General features: G+C 37.4%; 1 protein-coding gene across 1 annotated transcript in view; it reads left to right on the forward strand.

Annotated features, from left to right (window-relative positions):
• Positions 1–14,903, forward strand: part of LOC105225624 (uncharacterized) — a 17,355-nt gene extending 2,452 nt beyond the window's left edge. The window contains exons 2-6 of the mRNA XM_049458658.1: positions 6,741–6,962; positions 10,290–10,473; positions 10,546–10,603; positions 10,660–11,613; positions 14,047–14,903. Coding sequence (XP_049314615.1) covers positions 6,884–6,962; positions 10,290–10,473; positions 10,546–10,603; positions 10,660–11,613; positions 14,047–14,268 — 1,497 coding nt within the window. The 5' untranslated portion in view covers positions 6,741–6,883 and the 3' untranslated portion in view covers positions 14,269–14,903. The remainder of the gene's footprint in view (positions 1–6,740; positions 6,963–10,289; positions 10,474–10,545; positions 10,604–10,659; positions 11,614–14,046) is intronic.
• The last annotated feature ends 4,768 nt before the right edge of the window (positions 14,904–19,671 follow it).

The raw sequence follows: 19,671 nt of genomic DNA on the forward strand, positions 1-19,671 counted from the left end.
TCGAACGAGTCGCCCGAAATTATACTAAACGGATGGACCATCTGAGAGGAAGCCGCGGTGAACATTTGAAAGAGATAATCTTCAAATAACAAATGGCAAAGAACGTTCTTTCGAATGATAATAAACATTTCCCATTTAATTAAATTTTTCTATGTTTTTTCTCTTCAAAAAATTAGGGAATCTGAAATGAATCAGCCTTTATTTCCTTATTCGATTAATTTGTAGTAGACACAAACTCGTTTCAAAACCCAGCAAATAGATTCTTAGTGCACCATGATGTTAAAATCCTCAAAGCACGATTTTGACACTCATTCTTATTCGACTTTTAATTCTGAAAGGTGACTCGTTTCACGCTGCACGAATGCTATAGAACCGTGTTCAATGGCTTGCCTTCCATAATTGAATGCAACGGAATTGGAGAACATGTGGTTCAGTTGGTTGATATCAAAATATAGACACCGAATGAATCTGAATCCAAAAAGAGACTGAAGTTGTTTATTTATAAATTTATAAATGTCCTAAATCGTATGAACATTTTCGTTCCATTTTGTATGTACATATATACAAGAATATTCGCAGTTATTTCAAGGGATGTGAAATTGTCTCATTGTGATGGGTATCTTTACGGACGGCTATTCGGACCAACGGAATTTGAAATGTCAGCACTTGAAAAGATAGTCAACGAAACAGTAATACCGTTGTACGCGAAAAACTTTTGTAAAAATAGAAAAATCAATTTTATGCGACTGCACACCCGAACAGAAAATACTATGACAACGCCGACGCCGACGCTGGCGTTGACGTTGACACCGATGCCAACGACGATGAAAGCAACATTGGCACTACGAAAAAAAGATAACAATGAATTGGTGTTGGCGACAGTACAAGCACCCAACTGCAGACAGGAGCCAGTTGCCAGTTGCCGACATAATAAGAGTATGAGAACATTTTAGAGAGCGAAGCGAACTAAAGATTGTTGAATGAATAGAAATTTGAAAACGGCAAAGAAAGCTTTTAAGGCTGTTTCCGGAGCAACGAAATCAAAATACCGAAACCAGTCGCGTTCGCTCCAAAGCAGGCACTTGTGGACATCCCCATTTATTACGCTTAACCCATGGCAGACTCTCATCAGCTGCTGACGACTCATAGCTAGCCAAAAGCCGAACACATGCGCTCTCATTATTAAGGGTGGTGAGTTTCTATGACGTATAAAGCTTATTTTTGTTGTGAAGCTTCCGGATTTTCCTATGAAGAAACGAACCGTTCCATGCAAGCACGAATTGTTCAGTTTCGGTTAGATGCGCGTAGAAAAATACGGAGAAAAACGGCGCAGTGCATATTTTTTCTTAAAGGCGCGTGTGAAAATTGTGTAAAAATCCAATGAAAACCCAATGAAAATGCTAAATAAAATGCAGGAAATAGTAATAAGAAGGATAATTACACAAGCGAACACAATCAGTGAATAACAATAATTGAAAATTTGGTTTTAAAAGTATTACAAAAAGTGTGAAAAGCATGATACAAATTTCCAGCACTCGTTTATATTTTATATGAAAGTGTGTGTGTATATGTGTTAGCATGTACATATGTGTGTATATATGTATGTATGTTAGGAATAAAAGCAAGTGGAAGAATAAGCATTAAGGGTATTTTAAGTAGCAGTATTGGAATCGACGAAAGGAAACAGGAAAAGCGTATACGCTAGTCCAATAAGCAAAAACGGGAGCTGCAGGAAGTAATGGTAGATAGAGGAATGCCAAAGTTGAATATCTCTGGAAGTGGAAATTTTACAAAGGCGTGAAAAAATCGGCAACGAAGCTCGAAGAATACTTTAAACTCTAGACAGCGGTTACCTAAATGGTGTTTGCCTACCAACTACTCAGTAACTGGCCGCCATCTTTATATGAGCGATTGGTATCGACTGGCCAGCTCACTAACAGCTAAAACGTCGGCGTTCAAAAAGGAGACGCGCCCTGCTTTTGTCCCCAATAAATTTAATGTCATCGTCAATCGTGTTGCTTTCACCAATACTTCATTCCATTACACAGCATTTAAAAAACGTATTTTTAAAGTTGTTGTTGTTAAGTTTATTGGCTACCGACGGCGACGACGACGACATTCCTTTAAACATAACAGGGTTTGTGCCATATACACCAACTGTGGTTGCTGCCCATGGGAATCGCGCTACCCTTTATCAGACACTTTGACGCGTTTATATAAAGCATAAAAAATGGCGAATTCTGCACAATAAAAGTCGAAAATAAAAAACAAAAAATAACACACAGCACAGGTGTTGAATTTTCCATACGCCAACGCTAAAATAATTATGTGCGTGTTATGGAAATAATCAACAAATACAACAACAACAAGCAAACAGAATAACAACAACGTTCATATATGTGTATATAAGCATACATACATACATATGTATGTATGTGCATAAAAGTGATGACTACAGCCAACGTCGCGATATATAGAACGATTAAATATTAGTGAATATCAGCATAAAAAATAGAAAATAAAAGTAATAATTGCATTTCGGCTGCACCCGTGTCAACTTTCACCTCAGCGGTAAATTAAACAAAAAAAGGAAAAAACAACCACCAAAGCAGAAAAGAGGCGCCGCCGAGAGGGGCGGTATCAGCTGTCATTCAAGTATGTGTCATGTTCGCAAGCACATTACACTATATGTATAGCCACAAATGTATGCAAATTGTGCGTAAATACCCAAAGACAAACATATGCATACACACTTGTCCATATTTATATGTATAGATGTATATACTATATCACCTCCTATCACAGTTCATTATTGTTTTGATATTTTACATGCATACATACGTACATGTGCACTATATATTCACCTCATTGCTGCTTTCAAATATATCTATGGTATCTTAGGCATGAGCGTGGTGAAAAAATCGCCAAAACGTTCTAGTAAACTAAACACATGCATGTCTATAGATATGTATGTAGCAGATTAGTCTGATAGTGCGACGACCAGAACGGATAAAAAACACCGCCATGGCCTCTACAATTGTCCCTCTAAACGAAAATATATTTTCCAACAACAACACCTTCTATTTGTATATACATACATGTACATATATATGTGTATGTTTATAGCAGATAATTTTAAAGTGTGTGTTGTTAATTTGTATGTTCTTGCATATGAATATTTGTGTATATGGTAAACTTTCTTGAATTAAAAGAGAAAGAGCAAAAATACATTGTTTATTAACGACACGAGTGTTTTTGCTCAAAGAAAGCTATGAATTGAGAGCAGAATGAACATACATACCTACTCGCTTTCTATATATACTACTAAAAAAATATGTGCGTATGTAAAAATATGCATACAGATGCCATACATATAATTCATACCATACGTACACATACATACATATATGTACATACATTTACATTTACATACATGTATATCAAAGTAAAAACAAATAAAAATGCGTGAATGATTCCTTTGATTTTACGATCAGATTTGTTAAAAGGATTATAGGCAACATTTTTCAGCAGTTATTAATTTTACGAAAATTCTTAGTTAGCGCACCAAACATTAAAAATTGTCTTTATAAGTTTTGGATAAAGAATTTTAAATTTGTTGAAAAGCTTGATCAATCTTTGCCATGATTATGGTATACTCTCGCAACATGTTAAAAAAGAGTATAATACAGTGTGACAAAAAAGTTACCGGAAATTGTAAATAAAACACAACATATACAATTATTTTTCAATGTAATACATTTATGGCAGACAACTTTTTAATTCTGGAAACACTTTTCAGAAGTACTTTTTAGTACGGCCTTCAGCTTCCTCAGCGAATTTTGTTTTATCCCTTCGATCAACTGAAAACGGGTTCCATGCCAATGATCGTTGACTTATTTGCATGTCAAACTCATAAACCCATGTCCCATCCGCAGATGTAATGCTCTCCATGAATGAGGGATCGGAATTCGAACGATCAAGCATGTCCAAATAGGTCAGTTTGCGGTAATCTTTTTGAAAAAAAAAAACCAACTTTATCGGGATGAGTCGAGTATGAACCCAAAATATCCACCTAAATCATTCGAAAGGACTCGCTAGACATGTCGAGCTCTCTTGCTCAAAAACTTGGCTGACGATTTTCAAGCACTATATCCTTCACTTTTTAATATTTTCACCAGTTTAAGAGGTCGAAGGTCCCCCAGAACGAGGCAAGACTTCAACGATTTCTCGACCTCCTCTGAAGCCTCGTAAGTATAGTAATTAGGGATAGCTCTACCAATTTAGCAAAACACATTTTTTAATATCAAATACCCGGGAATTTAATGACAATTACGAGTGCTTTTTTGTCGCATTGTAGTTTTGTTGATCTGTTTGTCTTTTACATACATACATTCATTAAAATTAAGCAAGTGCACTACAGAAAGCTAATATTGCAGATTGTCGGATGCACTATTTTCACGCCCACAAAATGCCGTTTATCGAAAACCTACAGTGTTAAATCTGGCCCTGTAATTTGGCGCAGGAAGTCGCAGCAGTTAGCGGCCTCTTTGGTTGGAAATTTTTGAATATATCTAGATATCTCTCAAACTACTAAGGCTAAAGTTCTAGCAATTCTTTATACACTGCGAAAAGAAAGTCACCAAATTTTAATAAATTCTATTAGACATTGGCTGCGGTACCGCCCACTTCTAAATGAAATTGTGTATCTCAGGAACTTTTCAACAAAATTCAAACAAATTTGATAAGTAACATTATCCTGCACTTCTTAGGTTCTTAGGCACTGTGAAAAATAGATACTGTGAAAAATAGCGAATCACGCCTACTTTTCATATATCACAATTTTCATCTGATTCTTTCGCTTTACGCTATACTCGTATAAATAGAGATCCAATCACATAATCAAAATAAAATAAAGCCCTTCAGATATGCCATCTTACATCTAAAACTTGTCAAAATCGTATCATAACTTTTCAAGCCCCCAGCTATATTTGAAATATAGGCTAAAAATATATTCCAAATATCTTGCTGACACAATCTCCTATTCTTCGTTACTGAAGGCTGCCGAGTTGACAATAGGTTTTGGATATGGAATTTGTTTCAAGAGTAGTGGTCAGCAGACAGAAAATCCGATAAATTAGGAGGAGAGTCCTTTTAGGATTGTTCGAATTTCAAATACGACAATTACTGACAACAAGTATTTCTAAATCAATTTACACTACCTCATTCAGGTACAACCACTCTATCACGAAGAAGATTAAAAATAAGGTTCTTGAGATTCGACTCACCCAAAAACTGTCCAAAACTGATTAGGGTAGTACAGAAGCCTTTGAAAATTATAAAAATAGAAATAATAATAGTAGATTGAAAACCATTGGAAACGAAAGAGAAAACAACAAGCGTTTTTGTGATTGGGGAAACGGAGGGATTTGACGTGGTTAAATTTTTAAGAATGTTTTTTTTTATCAAGTTCTAGCAAAAAAGATGAATGAATTAAAAAACACAGATTTTAATCGAGATTCATTTTGACCAAATTTACTACAGTAAAGTTTATATTTTTTATACCATTCGAAAAAATATAGAACCTACTGACTTTTTTAAAAAAATCTGAAATTTTGATTTGAGAATTTATAAATTCTCCGTAAATTATTTTTCCCTTAATGTGTGTTATTTATCTTTTGTTTTCGATAGGTTTCACCCTACTATAATTTTTATTGTTTTAAAAAATTATTTACCCTGGACTAGGTTAAAAACTTCCAGTAGAGCATGGTTGAACGCTCCCATGCCATTTAGAAAGGTTCCAACTATGAATTATTTAACCTTGATGGCTTCTCTAACCAAGCCTCGATAGTATCCAAGGCAGTATCTACTGACCTACCCTTAATTAGAGCGTACTGAGCTTCTAAGAAACAATCTCTCGGAATGCAACCCCTTATGTGCAAGTTAATCAGTCCCTCAATCAGTAGTAATAAGAATCGACTGGTTATCCCTTGATCATGACATGGCTCTTACCGGCCTTCGGGATGAACGTAAATCTGACAAGCCTCCGGAATACATCTCAAACTCATATATTTCGCATAGGTACGCATCAGTCAGTTGCACGTCCCCTTAACGGAACGTTGTAGCTACCCTGGCATGAAGGGTTAGAATGAGTTGATCGCCACTCATTCAGAAGGTTGACAAACTTCCTAAAATACTCGGAGCGGTTTTCTTCATCACCGTATGGGAGCAACAAGTGACAGCTTAAGCGCATCTCTAACGCTCAAACGCCACTTAAGTATTCACTTACTTAAATATGATAACTCATACAAATGGAGTTCCTGGTTCTGGTTTTTCTTCGCGTCGCCGAAGACAGAATAGCGTCTACCTTCGCAATATCAGGGGTGGTTCTATCTTATTATCGCTTGTCATACAGCCAGAATTCTCCAGCGTCGCTTTTTAACTGTGCCACAGTTAGGTAAAAGAAATTATTTAAAACCCACAAGACTCTTAATGATTTCACTAAAAGTTTGACACTCCCGATCGTTGTCTTTTAACAAGGGAGGCTTCACTTCACGTGCGACCTTTGTCTCTCACTTTGTTGCACTAGCGTCAGATTTAACCCTTTATTCATCACTCTCACTCAGCACCCTTTTGGTCCAGTTTTGAATGTCAGTACTCCGTTAGTTGATCAACTGAATTATACATTTTTATTCATTAAAAAATTAATATTAATATGACTTACCATATGTACTTATTTGAAGCTTTCAGAAATCATAGCAAGGGTGAACAGAAAACAATAAGGCCTAACCAACAGCCGGCTGCAAGTTCTGTTTGAAGCAGATTAGAAAACAGAAGCAGCAAAAATAGCAACACCGGTAATAGCAGCAACGCTGCTACACGGATTATGGGCTGTGGACAAAGCAAAATCCATTTATATCCCAGAAAATCAAAGAGCAAAGCCAATGGAAAGAAAGGAGGTCACGGTAAGTGTCGGAACTTCATATTAGATATAAGAAACGAGTATGCATATAATTTAATGTAACGAATACATAAATATTTGGGGAAGCCGTCATTTGTGAAAATCCAACGACAAAACGATAATGATTTAGATTTAGATTGTGTTCTGGTCCCTTCCAACAAATTTTAATAGTACAAAAAAACACAATAATTGTTAAGGTAAATCAAATGTTCTTTTTTATTTAATGTGAAGTATAATCGATACAATTAAGTTCTGAATATAACAACATTCAAATGGCGTCTACCACCTCTTTTGCAAGTTGCATGTCATTTGTCAATATAGACTTCTAAAGCTTGAAATGAATCTGCTTTATTGCTAAAGACCAATGACTTCAAATAATCCCATAAGAAGTAGTCTAATGGTATTAAATTACAACTTTTTGAAGGCCATTCAGTGTCAGAATTGAAATAATTGAATCTCCAAACTTACCTCGTAATAATTGGGTTGTAGCACGTGTTCAGTGACACGTAGCCCCTCTTGTTGGAACTGGATGTTGTTGATCAACTTCTTCCTATTGCGGGCACAAAGTTTTGGGTATCATCGATCAACACGACTCTTCAGTGACAGCTTCACTGCAAAAGAGGTACGAATCGATGATTCCACCTCTCCAAATGAATGTAATGTAATAATTTACGGATTTTCTTTCCAATAGAATCGACAGTTTGTTTTATTTACCGCACCACTCAAATAAAGTGAGCCTCATCGAATAAAATGATTTTCTTACAAAATCGTTATCGTTTTCAAGTTGTTTCAAGGCAAAATCAGCACAAAGCTTTTTTACCCATGAAACACACCAACCAGTGACATTTTGAGGATATAACGGTATTTTTCAATAATGGTTGTTGTTCACTCAAAATGTGACAATTTTGTTTATTAACGTACCCATTTAACCAAAGTGAGAGGGATGAACAAAATTTTTTGTGAAAATTGAGATCGGCGGCCATCTCAATTTCGGCACATTCACCGCACTTGAAGTTCGCTTGATAGCCATTCGGCTTCAATTTTTGCACGAGTTGGATTTTGTAAGCCCATAATACAAGATCCTTCTGAAAAATATTCTATAAATTGGATGGCCATAATTCCAATTGTTGCGAGCGATGGCGGATGAATTCAGTTGGGTCTTCTTCGATACTCTGAGCAATAGCGTTTACTGTGCGCATTGTACACGTCTGAGGGTACGAATTATCCACTAGACTAATTGTGGTGCGATACCGATCCATAGTTGCTCCAATTACCGAGCGACTTGCCGACCGAATACCGGACCCATTCAAAAAATTTTCCAGAGACCGAAATAAGTATTATAAGTATTGGCCTTCGAAGTGGTTTGATCTGGTCCACCTTTTTTAGACCATAACCTCTGGCGCTTTACATTCTTGCAACCATCCCACTTTTCGTCGCTTCAAAAATGGATTACTTCTTTTACATTTGATTATCAAATCCGATACGTTAATGCGATGAAGCAAATTTCGTTCCATAAGAACATGTAGAACCCCTACGTCACACTTGAAAATTAATCTGTGTAAGTCTAATCTGTTCCGTTAGACAAATTTTTCAGCAATCTCTCGAGTTGTTATTCGAAGATTTAGGACGATCAACGGCTTGATTTTATCCACATCGGCTTCACGAGTCCTGTGTGTATCCTCATCGAAATTGCCGAAAGGAAATTTTGCAAAGCTATTGTGGCATTGGCGTTCGGTCAAGACATCTTCTCCGTATACTTTATTTAATTTTCCTCTTGCTTGAACTGCGTATTTACCCTTTTTCCAGTCAAACGGTGAAATTTGCTTTAATGCTGTTTTCAATCTTCCATCTTCGATAGGGCACTGAACAAAAGCTATTCCAAAAAATTTGTTCAAATGTATGTATCCGAGTTTTCTTTTCCAAAAGAATTTAACTAAAGCTATTCAATTATAAAGTTTGACGGAACTTTGAAAATTCATCATCTGTTTTCCTGTAGTGCTTAAAACTTAAAGGACTTTATATTTGCAATAATTTACGGGGAGTCACTTATGAGTATGTACACAACTACATATACATAGTATATTCTGATTACATTATATGGCATAGCGCAGCAAAGTTGCAGTACCCATTGCAATGCCAATCAGCATCTATACCCACCATCGCTAAGAGCATTTCCAAACAATTTGCTTGCGTTCCTTCAGCCGTTATGACGCGGTAAACTTTCTTCAATAACTTGAGGTCATGCATGTATAGAAGCATAAATACATATGTATGTAGCTACAAACAATATATATAACTTCTGAACTAACTATTCTAAATCAAATCAATCAATTTGTCTACACCTCTCTGCCTGTCCACCTGTCTAGAAGTACTCGTATATGCGCATTAGAGCGGGTTGATTTACAGGAAGCCAAAGAAACGGAAAAATCACGTGTGATGGAAATGTTATATCGACTATTCTGAACAACTTTACCTAAGAAAATTTTTAAGATATTCAAATGAAATTTAATACCTAGGTGTATTGATCATTTATCGAAATCGGTCAGATCGGAATACTTTATCACATATCTTCCATACAACCGATTATTCAGATTTTTTAAACTTCGCCTTAAAATTCACTCGAAACTAGTTTTAAAACCATGGTCCCTTAGGCAAAGTTGTTTGGAATTATCCATAGACAATATCCGCATACGCTATTTTTTTGGAAAAACAAAATCGGACCGCTCTAATGTACAGCAATATGCCACAGCAATTTGTCACAACATTATTGCAATAATAATACAATTGTCAATCTTATCAAATAAAATCTTGTGAAATAAAAATGTTTACCATACAAAGGATTGATTCTAATAGATCATTTTGTATGCTTTCGACAAAGGAACAGCTTCTTGCGGAGAAAATAGCGTGTGAAATTTCAGATCGATAACTCAAAATTTGAAGAACTAGTTGATGTACATATACATATATAGAGACAGGTATAAAGGGTCATGTAATCGACTCAGCTCGTTTACTGTCTGTCCGTCCGTCCATACAAGCGATAAGTTTAGTAATAATTGCAACATCTTAATGAAACTTGGTAGACAAGTTTCTGGGCTTTGCTACACTCTCAAAATTCTGTTAATCGAAATTTATAAAATGCAAAAACTAAACCACAAGTTAAGACATAAAACTGTAATTTGTGAGCTTGTCCCTATAAAGTTTTATGTAAACATCCCAATAAAACTGTATCAAAACATTTTTTCCCTGGAAAATTCTCTTCGATATTATATATATATATATATATTATTATATATTTAATAAGTAAGAAATTTTGGTATATTTTTTTTCTCAGCTGACTCAGATGCGGAAACAGATGAGGATGAAGGTCATGTTGAAGATACTGAGAAGTGTCAAAATCGGGAACGTGAAAAGAATGACGAAAATGACGAGCAAAGCAATAAAGATGCACAAGATAGTGATGAGGATGTATCAGTGTCACTACTACGAGCCAAAAATCTGTCTTTACTTCAAAGCCAGTAAGATATTAAAACAACAAACATTTTTTATGCCGATGCTTTAGTATCAATTCTAACTCTTACTTTCTACAGGGAAATTTCCACGAGCCAACAAAACTTCTTTCGAATGCTCGATAAAAAAATTGAAGAGGTAAGCATATATTTGATATTGCTAGTAAAGTTCTAACCAATTTACTTTATTGCTAGGGACCCGATTACGATTCGTCCAGCGAGACAGAAATCGCACTCGAGGAGGCACGATTGAACGCTTTGGTGCAACATTGGGAATCAGCCAGTTTGACTGCCTCTATATGCTCCTCCGCTAGCCGCTCGCTGCAAACGACGCCGATTCGCCAAGCACCCATTAAACAGCTAACAATGCCCAGAGCCATGCTCCAGCCCACAGTCGCTGTACCGGTACCAATATCAATGCCCATTCAGCAACCAGTGCTGGCAACTGACTACCTTGCGCATGGGTCAGCACCGGCGGCGACTCAGCTGTCGACGGCAGCGGTGGCGGCCAGCGGTGCGTTGAAACATGCCCAAGCGTCCCAACAGATAGTTATTTCGCACATGAACACCAAAATGTTGCAGCAAATGGCCGTATTGCCACAAATGCCCCTAAATATGATGCCTGAAACTTCCGCATCCTCCGCTAATACGTCCAACGCTCTAACACTATTGCAGGCATCTAACCCAACACAGCAGGCGCAATTCACCCAACATTTACTTGCAAGTGGTTCACCGCAACTATTGAGTGGCATGAAGACGAATGTTAGCCCTAAACGCCTAATGGATGGGCGATTGCTTATGAATTCCAGTCCGCTTGCACAACAAATGCACACTGTATCAACTCCGCTATCCAACGCATACATGATTGGCACAGCACAATCAACGGCAGTTGCGGCGGTGTCAGCGGCCAACACTTATGCAAACGGTGGCACCGGTAGTAGTTGCACGCCACAACCTACTATGCCCATACAGTTGGCATATTATGGCCAACCAACGGGGCAGCAGCAATATCAACAGCAGCATCAAGCAACTACTGCGGCGATGGCGATGGCCACAATGACAATGACGGCAGCGCAAAACGACCAACAGACTCCACAAGGCCAAAGTCAGCCGTATTACGGTGACCAAATGCAAATGCACACGATGCAGGTAATTAACATAAATTTAGCATTATATTAAAAAAATCTTATGGACATAATTTGATTAAGCCTCAGGTTAGGTTATGAGGTCGATCATCACTTGAACATCCATTGTGTTGGTTAAAACGCCTATATAATAAATCATAAGACCCTTACAAATCGTCAAAGCGCTTTGAACCCATCACAAATATGTTGAGACAGCTAATGTCAGATTTGGATATGTCCCTAGTTCGCCGAAGGTAAAGCTGCTGAGATGTTTCAACCTCCGTCTTGCAAAGGTTGAACAATAGAGTAGAAAGTGCCTAGATGTTTCTACCTCACCTTCCTCCATAAAACTTGACAACTTAAGCCAAGAAATAATTATTGGCTTAACTATGGTTTCGTAGAGCCAAAACCCAACTTTCGTCAGTTCTTTTCTCGAGTTCTTTAAGTAGGTCGTTAATCACCAAGATCCAAAGCAGTGGAGAAGGTACCCGACCCTGCATGGTGCCCCTGGTAAGATTTCAAGATGACACTACCCCACTCTACTAAGATCGCTATACCGCCGCACATCAAATTCCTTGTACATAACAGCTCCCTTCAGCCAAGAAACTAAGTCGTGCAAAGCACTGTTGACCAATTAGCATTTGATGTAGGCATGCTGGGTTCTTAATTACCCCTCGGTATTCGGCTCCGAATGTACAGCTTCATGAGTCCCACCAACGACGACTTTAGAGCTCTTTTCTGCCTTCGGTATAAACGCCATCTCAACTAGTCTCCAGGCCATCGAAACTTGTCGTAACCTAACTTCGAATACATAACTGTTCTCCCTAGCATTATAAATAAATGAGATTTTGCTAGTTGATCTAACGAAATGCAATAATATTGTCAACGGTTACGTAACCAATGTCCTCTATGAAACCTCTGATGATTCCAGGAATGTTGCCAAGTTATAATCTAGAACCATCAAATAATGTGATTATGAAGTCGAACATATATTTTGAAATAATTGTTCAAATCAACTTTAGACTCTCTTGCAAGAGTACTTTTGTAAAATTTTGCATTGGAAAAACAAACCCGTGTATGTATTTTCAGAATTCGAAAGCATAGCTTCGATACAGTCAAGAGTTGATAAGGTTTATTTTTTTACCTGGAAGAAAACACAACAAACGGGATTGTAAAGCATTATATAGTATTAAAAGATTCGTTGATTATGAAGAATGTGAACAGAGCTGACTTAGAGCTCGAATTCTTCATCATTCCTTCGTGAATTTTTCATTCGGTGTAGAAATTGTTACGTTTTACTATTTGAATCCTTTTGAAAGTCAATCCTCCAAAAACCAGCATTTATAAAAATCAGTATTTGTCCCTTAGTACGAACGTTTTATTTTTTACGAAAAAATCAATGTACAACCCGGTCCTTTGTGGTTGAAAAGGAATAATTGAGATACCAATCTTTCAAAATTTTTTTGTTTAACTCAAGGTATTCTTTATCTATGTTAATTTCACAAAAGATTTTGAATAAGAATCTTGCACATACTAAATGTATCTTTGAATGAGTTTATGTGAATCTAGTTTATGGAAAAAATACATTCTTCTGCGTAGGTCGGCTGATTTTGTTTATTTTCTTGTTCTTTATTGTCGTAGACACCGCTTACGCGGTAATAGCCGAGCGTACAACAACGCGTCAGTCGTTCTTCCTTTTCACTATTTGGCACTAATGCGAGATACGAAGTGCAGACAGATCCTTCTCCACCTGATCTCTCAAATGGAGTGGAGGTCTTCCTCTACTTTAACGGGCGAGTACTGAATCGAAAACAAGGCTAGCGTGTTTTCTTCCATTCGGACAACATGACCTAGTCAGTGCAGCCGCTGTCTCTTAGTTCGCTGAACTATGCCAATGACGTCGCATATCTCATGGTTCTTTCGACTGAGGAATTCACCGTTTCCAATGCGCAAAGAACCATAAATCTTTTGCAACACCTTTCTCTCGAACACTCCTAAGGCCGACTCATCAGATGATATCATTGTCCATGCCTCCGCACCACATAGCAGGACGGGAATAATAAGAGACTTGTAGAGTTTGGTTTTTGTTCGTAGAGAGAGGACTTTAATTCTCAATTGCCTACGCAGTCTAAAGTAGCACCTGTTGACAAGAGTTAGTCTACGTTGGAAGGGTGACGTTGTTGTTGGTGTTGATGCTGGTTAGCTGGGAGGTGGTTCGGCAGCTTGTTTCTTGTGTATTTTCATCTTGCTAATAAATTACTTATTTTTTGTCGCTATCACCTGTAACTCTGAATTAGATAAAAGGTTATGCCATTATTTGGTGAACTATTGGTGTCCTGCACACACCTTAAACTTCATTTTTTTCATAATCCAAATTTATATTAATTTTATATAATTGATTAACATATTTACATATAGTTATATCAAAATATTTACATATGCATATATATACTTTTAGCCGCCGACGGAATACAAGTTCCCACCGGCTATCAGCGTTCAACGCCTAGCTCCACAAGTTCAGCGACAACTACGCGAAACACAAGAACTGATAAAAGACTCATGCCCACAATTGTTTGCAGCGGGTTATGGCGGCAGTCCCGGACCACCGATACGAAACCAAGCCAAAAACCCAAACCGAAGACCCACCCTGGAGACCCAATTCTCACAGGAAAGCTCGTGATATCTATCTAATTAAAAGAAACTCAGCGCCAAAATTAACGTAGACGTTCGCAGCAGCAGTTAAGCCCAGCATTCAGTGCCCCGAAACTACGCCACTTGGAAATCGTCCAAGCAGTCCAAAGAACTAAGATATATAATACATACTATATCAATAAGAATGATTAAGTAACAAACATAGTTATAATGGGCGGACTGCGGCGCCAACAAAAAATGACTCTCACATTCTCATTTCGACGTTATTAATCCTATTCATAACCAAAAAAAACATACATACATACATATAAAAAGTAATGATATATTGAAAAATATATATAGAGTATACATACATACATATATACAAATGTATAAGAAAAAGCTGAAAATAAATTTGAGAAAAATTTATTTGAGAGCAAGAACTACATGTATGCAAATCGAGTCAAATTCGAACAAATTAATAAAATATGAATAAAATAATAACAAATGTATGCTGGGATGCAAAATAAGTAAAGTAATTTTTAAAAATATTTATTTTATGTATTGTATTGTACTTAGCATTATTTTAGTATATCATAATTTGGTGTATAATAGTTTTTCTTATAATAAAACTGATTACGTTTAGAGCAAAACAAACAACATACAAACAACACACAAAATAAATGCACTAGTTTTTTTGTTTCACTCACCGGGAAGCGGATGTTTGCGTCGGAAATGACAGGCATGTTGAAACATACATAATAACATCTTCGGTTGTACGGAAGCTGTAATACTCTTCACAAATAAAAAACTTTCCATGCAAAAACATGATTTTAATGTATCAGTTTGTATGGCAGCTATGTGCACGCTATAGTGATTCGATCTTTAGAGATTACTGCCATCGTTGGAATATCGGAAGGATTAGAACATTTTGAAAGATCGTTTGGGGCTAAGAAAAATCAAAGCATGATTAGTTCCAAAAATACTAAATTTTTTCGAAAAACATCATTAACGCCAGTGAAACAATGCTTTCTGAATAGCAGGATGTCACGAAACGTATTATTACAGGCAATGAGTCTTGAATCTATGCTTTCGACCCGCAAACAGACGATCGATCGGCCGAATAACGTGGCAAAGGTGAGCCGAAGGTTATATTGAAAGTTTTCTTCGATTATCGTCGTGTGGTCCTCCTCCTGACCGGGGACGATATAGATTTTGAAAAATAAGTTAAGAAGTTATGAACTTACTTCTTTTACTATTTTTTTACTTAAAATTCAATTTTTTTAAAGATATAAAGTAACCAATTTATTCATGCAATAACGTGAGTCTGATCGTTCAGTTTGTATGGCAGCTATATACTGTAATAATTCGATATCAGCGGTTTCCACAAATGAAAAAAGTGAGAATTTTGATATGGACTAATTCCATAGCCATATACAGAAGAGTAAAGATCGCTACATAGATTTTTAAACAATTTATTAACTCATATTAAAAACAAAGATTCCGTTCAGTTTGAAAAGTCTACGGAAATGAAAGCGGATCAGTTTAATTTAAGAGCGTATAGTAAACAAGTAAGAAATGGCTAAGTTCGGGTCGAACCGAACATTTTATGCCCTTGCAACTTGGAAGAATCAAAGCCATGGAAATACTTTAAGGTGTAAAATAATCATATAAAGTAAAGTCTGCCGGATATTCGAATACCCTCATATTACTTATATTTTCGCTCAAATTTATTTTAAGCACAAAGATACAATGTTGTGAGTAAAACACGCTCTCTTATTTTCATTGGGATACAAGGTCACCTCAAAGCTCGAAAATTGTTAAACGAGGTATGACAATTAAGTATTGAGACCGATTCCATAAAAACCGTATATTTGAAAATTATTCTACAACTCTGCCATCCCCTTCAAAGTAGTCCCCTTGGGCAGCTATACAGCGATTCCAGCGCGTTTTCCATGCTTCGTAACATTTCTGGAACGCTTCGATTGGGATGTCCGCGAGTACCCTCGTCACGGCCGCCTGGATGTCCGTAATCGACTCAAAATGGGTTCCTTTGACCACCGATTTTGTTTTAGAAACCAAAAACAAGCCACAGGGGCGAATAAGGCTGTTGCAACACGGCGATCCCTTTAGAGGCCAAATAATGGGACACGCTGAGGGCGGTGTCGTGATGAAGGATCCAGTTACGAGCGATGTCTTTTTCATCACAAAATCGTCGGTTAAAATTTCACTGACTGTTTCACGGTTCATACTCAGTTCCGAGGCCAACATTCGAACTGTTAAACGCCGATCTTCACGGATTAATACACGAACACGCTGTGCATTCGCATCAGTCCGCACCTCGACTGGTCTCCCACTCCGCGCCTCGTCTTCCACGCTTTCACGCCCCTGCTTAAACTCTTTGTGCCATCGAAACACCTAGGCACGACTAAGAGCACTATCACCATACACTCTTAAAATTTTAGCGTACGTTTCCGCAGCTGTTTCGCCCAATCTGGCGCAAAATTTTATCGCGACGTGTTGCTCTTGAGCACTACAAGCACACGTCTACTCAATTTGACGCAGCAGGCGAACTAAACAAGCTAGAGCGATGGTACATATATCAATGGAGAGGGGAGGGATGCCGGAAAAAGAGAAAGGGAATTTCAAGGTCACGGATTTACCACAAGTGCGGCAATAAAATTAGTCTCATTACTTAATTGTCAAACCTCGTATTAGGTATATGGGGGCTAAGGGAAGTATTGGTCCGATTCAACCCATTTTCGCCATACTGACAAACCATTATTAGAGAAGGATAATCCCTTAATTCCAGGTATATATATCACACATGGATCGACATTTTCGATCAAAAGTCATCTATAGGTACCGGGGTCTAAATAATCGGTACCCAGGGGCTTGAACAGTTTTTATTAAATTTAAACAATTTTTAGTCAAACAAAAGACACTATTCGTGCAAAGTTTTATGCCGTTATATTAATTGTTTTTTGAATTGTGCACTGGAAACTGAACGAATGAAGTGGAATTTAAAATTGCGCTATATGGGAAGTAGACGTGGTTGTGTCCGATTTCATCCATTTTCACACTATCGGTAGTAATTCTTATAATATTCGTGATGAGGGGATTTGGTTGTTGCAGCTTTAGTGGTTTAGGAGATATGCACATTAAACATATGCATGTATGTATGCCCGTCAACCGATAAAAGCAGAATGTCGGCTAGCAATACTAGCGATGGTGCTAGTATATTTTGTTTGTTTTATTTGTTGCTTGGAGTTTGTCGTCAAATGTTGGCATGAGCTTTCAGTGTAGGACTATAGACAAAATCCCCTTTTGGGACGAAAGAATATGAGTGGCGGGAAACAGTTGATTTATTTTATCTAAACACAGGAATGCCTCATGTTGTGAGAGCTTGCAAATACATGTAAATGAAATGTCCACCAAAATCCGGGTCAATGTACTAGAATTACAAGTAATATTTGAGGATTGTGTTATTAACAGTACACGTTCACCGTTGCCGATAAAGGCCCTTACGGAAGCCATAGTGATGGTGGAGTTTTTATTGTAATTTCGGAAACAAAATGTTTAATGGAACAATGAATCTACCAGAACCAGAAAATCTTCTATGCAGTTCGATAAAATTCCAATTTTATTATGTGGGAGACACTACTTTTCCTTTGACGAAACAACTGATGAGGCCATCTCCAGGAAAGCGTTTAGAAGCAAATAAATACCATTTTAAAAAGTAAGGGTTCCAATTGAAAGCATCAAGCAAGATTATGCATGACAATGCTATTTGGCTAAGTTCAAAAATTTCTGCTGTTGATTTTGCTCTTGATCACGCACCATCAGCTTCAAAACAAATACCTCAACGCGGAAGGCGAGAAAAAGAGTTTGCTGAAAGTGCTTCGAGTACACAAAAACGGAAATGCAAAGAGTTAATATCAAATGTAGCTTCGGAACAATTAACTATGGCTACCGCAATGTATCTGAGATCCTGTGGAAAAAGAGACTCAGCAAACATTGTCAAAGAGTTGTCGGCTTCTCTCTCGAAGGTGAGAGGTACAGCTATAAAAAGAGGAAGGGTAAGCATTACTGAAAAGAAAAGTCTTACACCAGATCAAGCACTGGCCATGATCGTAGACGAAAATTTATCAACTGAGCAATACCGTGGAATACGATTGCATACAGTCCGAAATTGTATCCATGCTATGACCTCGTTAAGCAATCAAAATTATTGTGCTACCCAAGCCTTGTTACTGTTACTGAAACATATGCCGAAATCAATTTGCAATCCTTAATAGACCACACGGTGAAAAGAGTAATAGATGCACAATATGAGGTTTTTAAGTCGTTCCCTGCCATTCAGGATGAATTGAGCATAATAATAAAATGGGGATGCGATGGAGCTGAACAGAACCGTTACATGCAAAAAGTTTCGGATGACAACATGTCAGACGAAAGCATGTTTTCTCTTTCGATGGTGCCTCTTCAACTTAACTCTGGAGCCGAAGGAAGGAAACATATTTTTTGGCAAAATCCAGCTGCGTCTTCGACAAGATATTGTAGATCGATCAAATTTATTTTCACGAAAGAGACGCGTGAGGTCATTAAAGCGGAAGTGGAGCATATTCGGCAGCAAATTTCGGTTTTGAAACCAACTAGCTTTGAACTTCCAGGTTATAGTTTCACGGTTAGAGCCAATTTAATTCTATGTATGATTGACGGCAAAGTCTGCACTGCTCTTTCAAATTACACGTCATCGCAGGCGTGCTATTTATGTGGTGCAACTCCAAAAACTATGAACGACATGAATGCCTTATCACAGCGCGAAATCGATGAAAATATGCTTGCTGTTGGTCTTTCACCTCTACATGCCTACATAAGGTTTATGGAGTGCTTGTTGCACATTTCTTACCGATTGGAAATAGAAAAATGGTACGTATCAGGCGATGAAAATAAGGAGAGCGTTGCAAGAAGGAAGAAAAAAATACAAGACAGGTTTAGGAACGAAATGGGTCTTCTTGTGGATATGCCGAAACAGAAAACAGGAAACACAAATGATGGCAATATGGCCAGAAAATTTCTCAAAGAAGCAGAAAAGACATCGGATATTACAGGCATAAATGTCGATCTGATCAAGCGGTTTCGAGAAATACTTATTTGCATAAACAGCGGCTATTTTATCAATATAGATGCGTTCCAAAATTTTACGTCAGAAACAAGAGAGCTTTATTTGAGTTTATATCCTTGGTACTATATGCCAGTAACTCTCCACAAAATATTGTTTCATGGAGGAGCTATCATTTCTTCATGCATTCTTCCCATAGGAAACTTTTCTGAAGAAGCGCAAGAAGCACGCAATAAAGAGTCGAGACAGTATGGCGAACTGTTCACAAGAAAAACGTCCCGAGTTGACACCAACATAGATTTATTGCAAAGGTTGCTTATCACGTCA

Source organism: Bactrocera dorsalis, chromosome 5 (assembly GCF_023373825.1).
Source record: "Bactrocera dorsalis isolate Fly_Bdor chromosome 5, ASM2337382v1, whole genome shotgun sequence".
Taxonomy (NCBI): domain Eukaryota; kingdom Metazoa; phylum Arthropoda; class Insecta; order Diptera; family Tephritidae; genus Bactrocera; species Bactrocera dorsalis.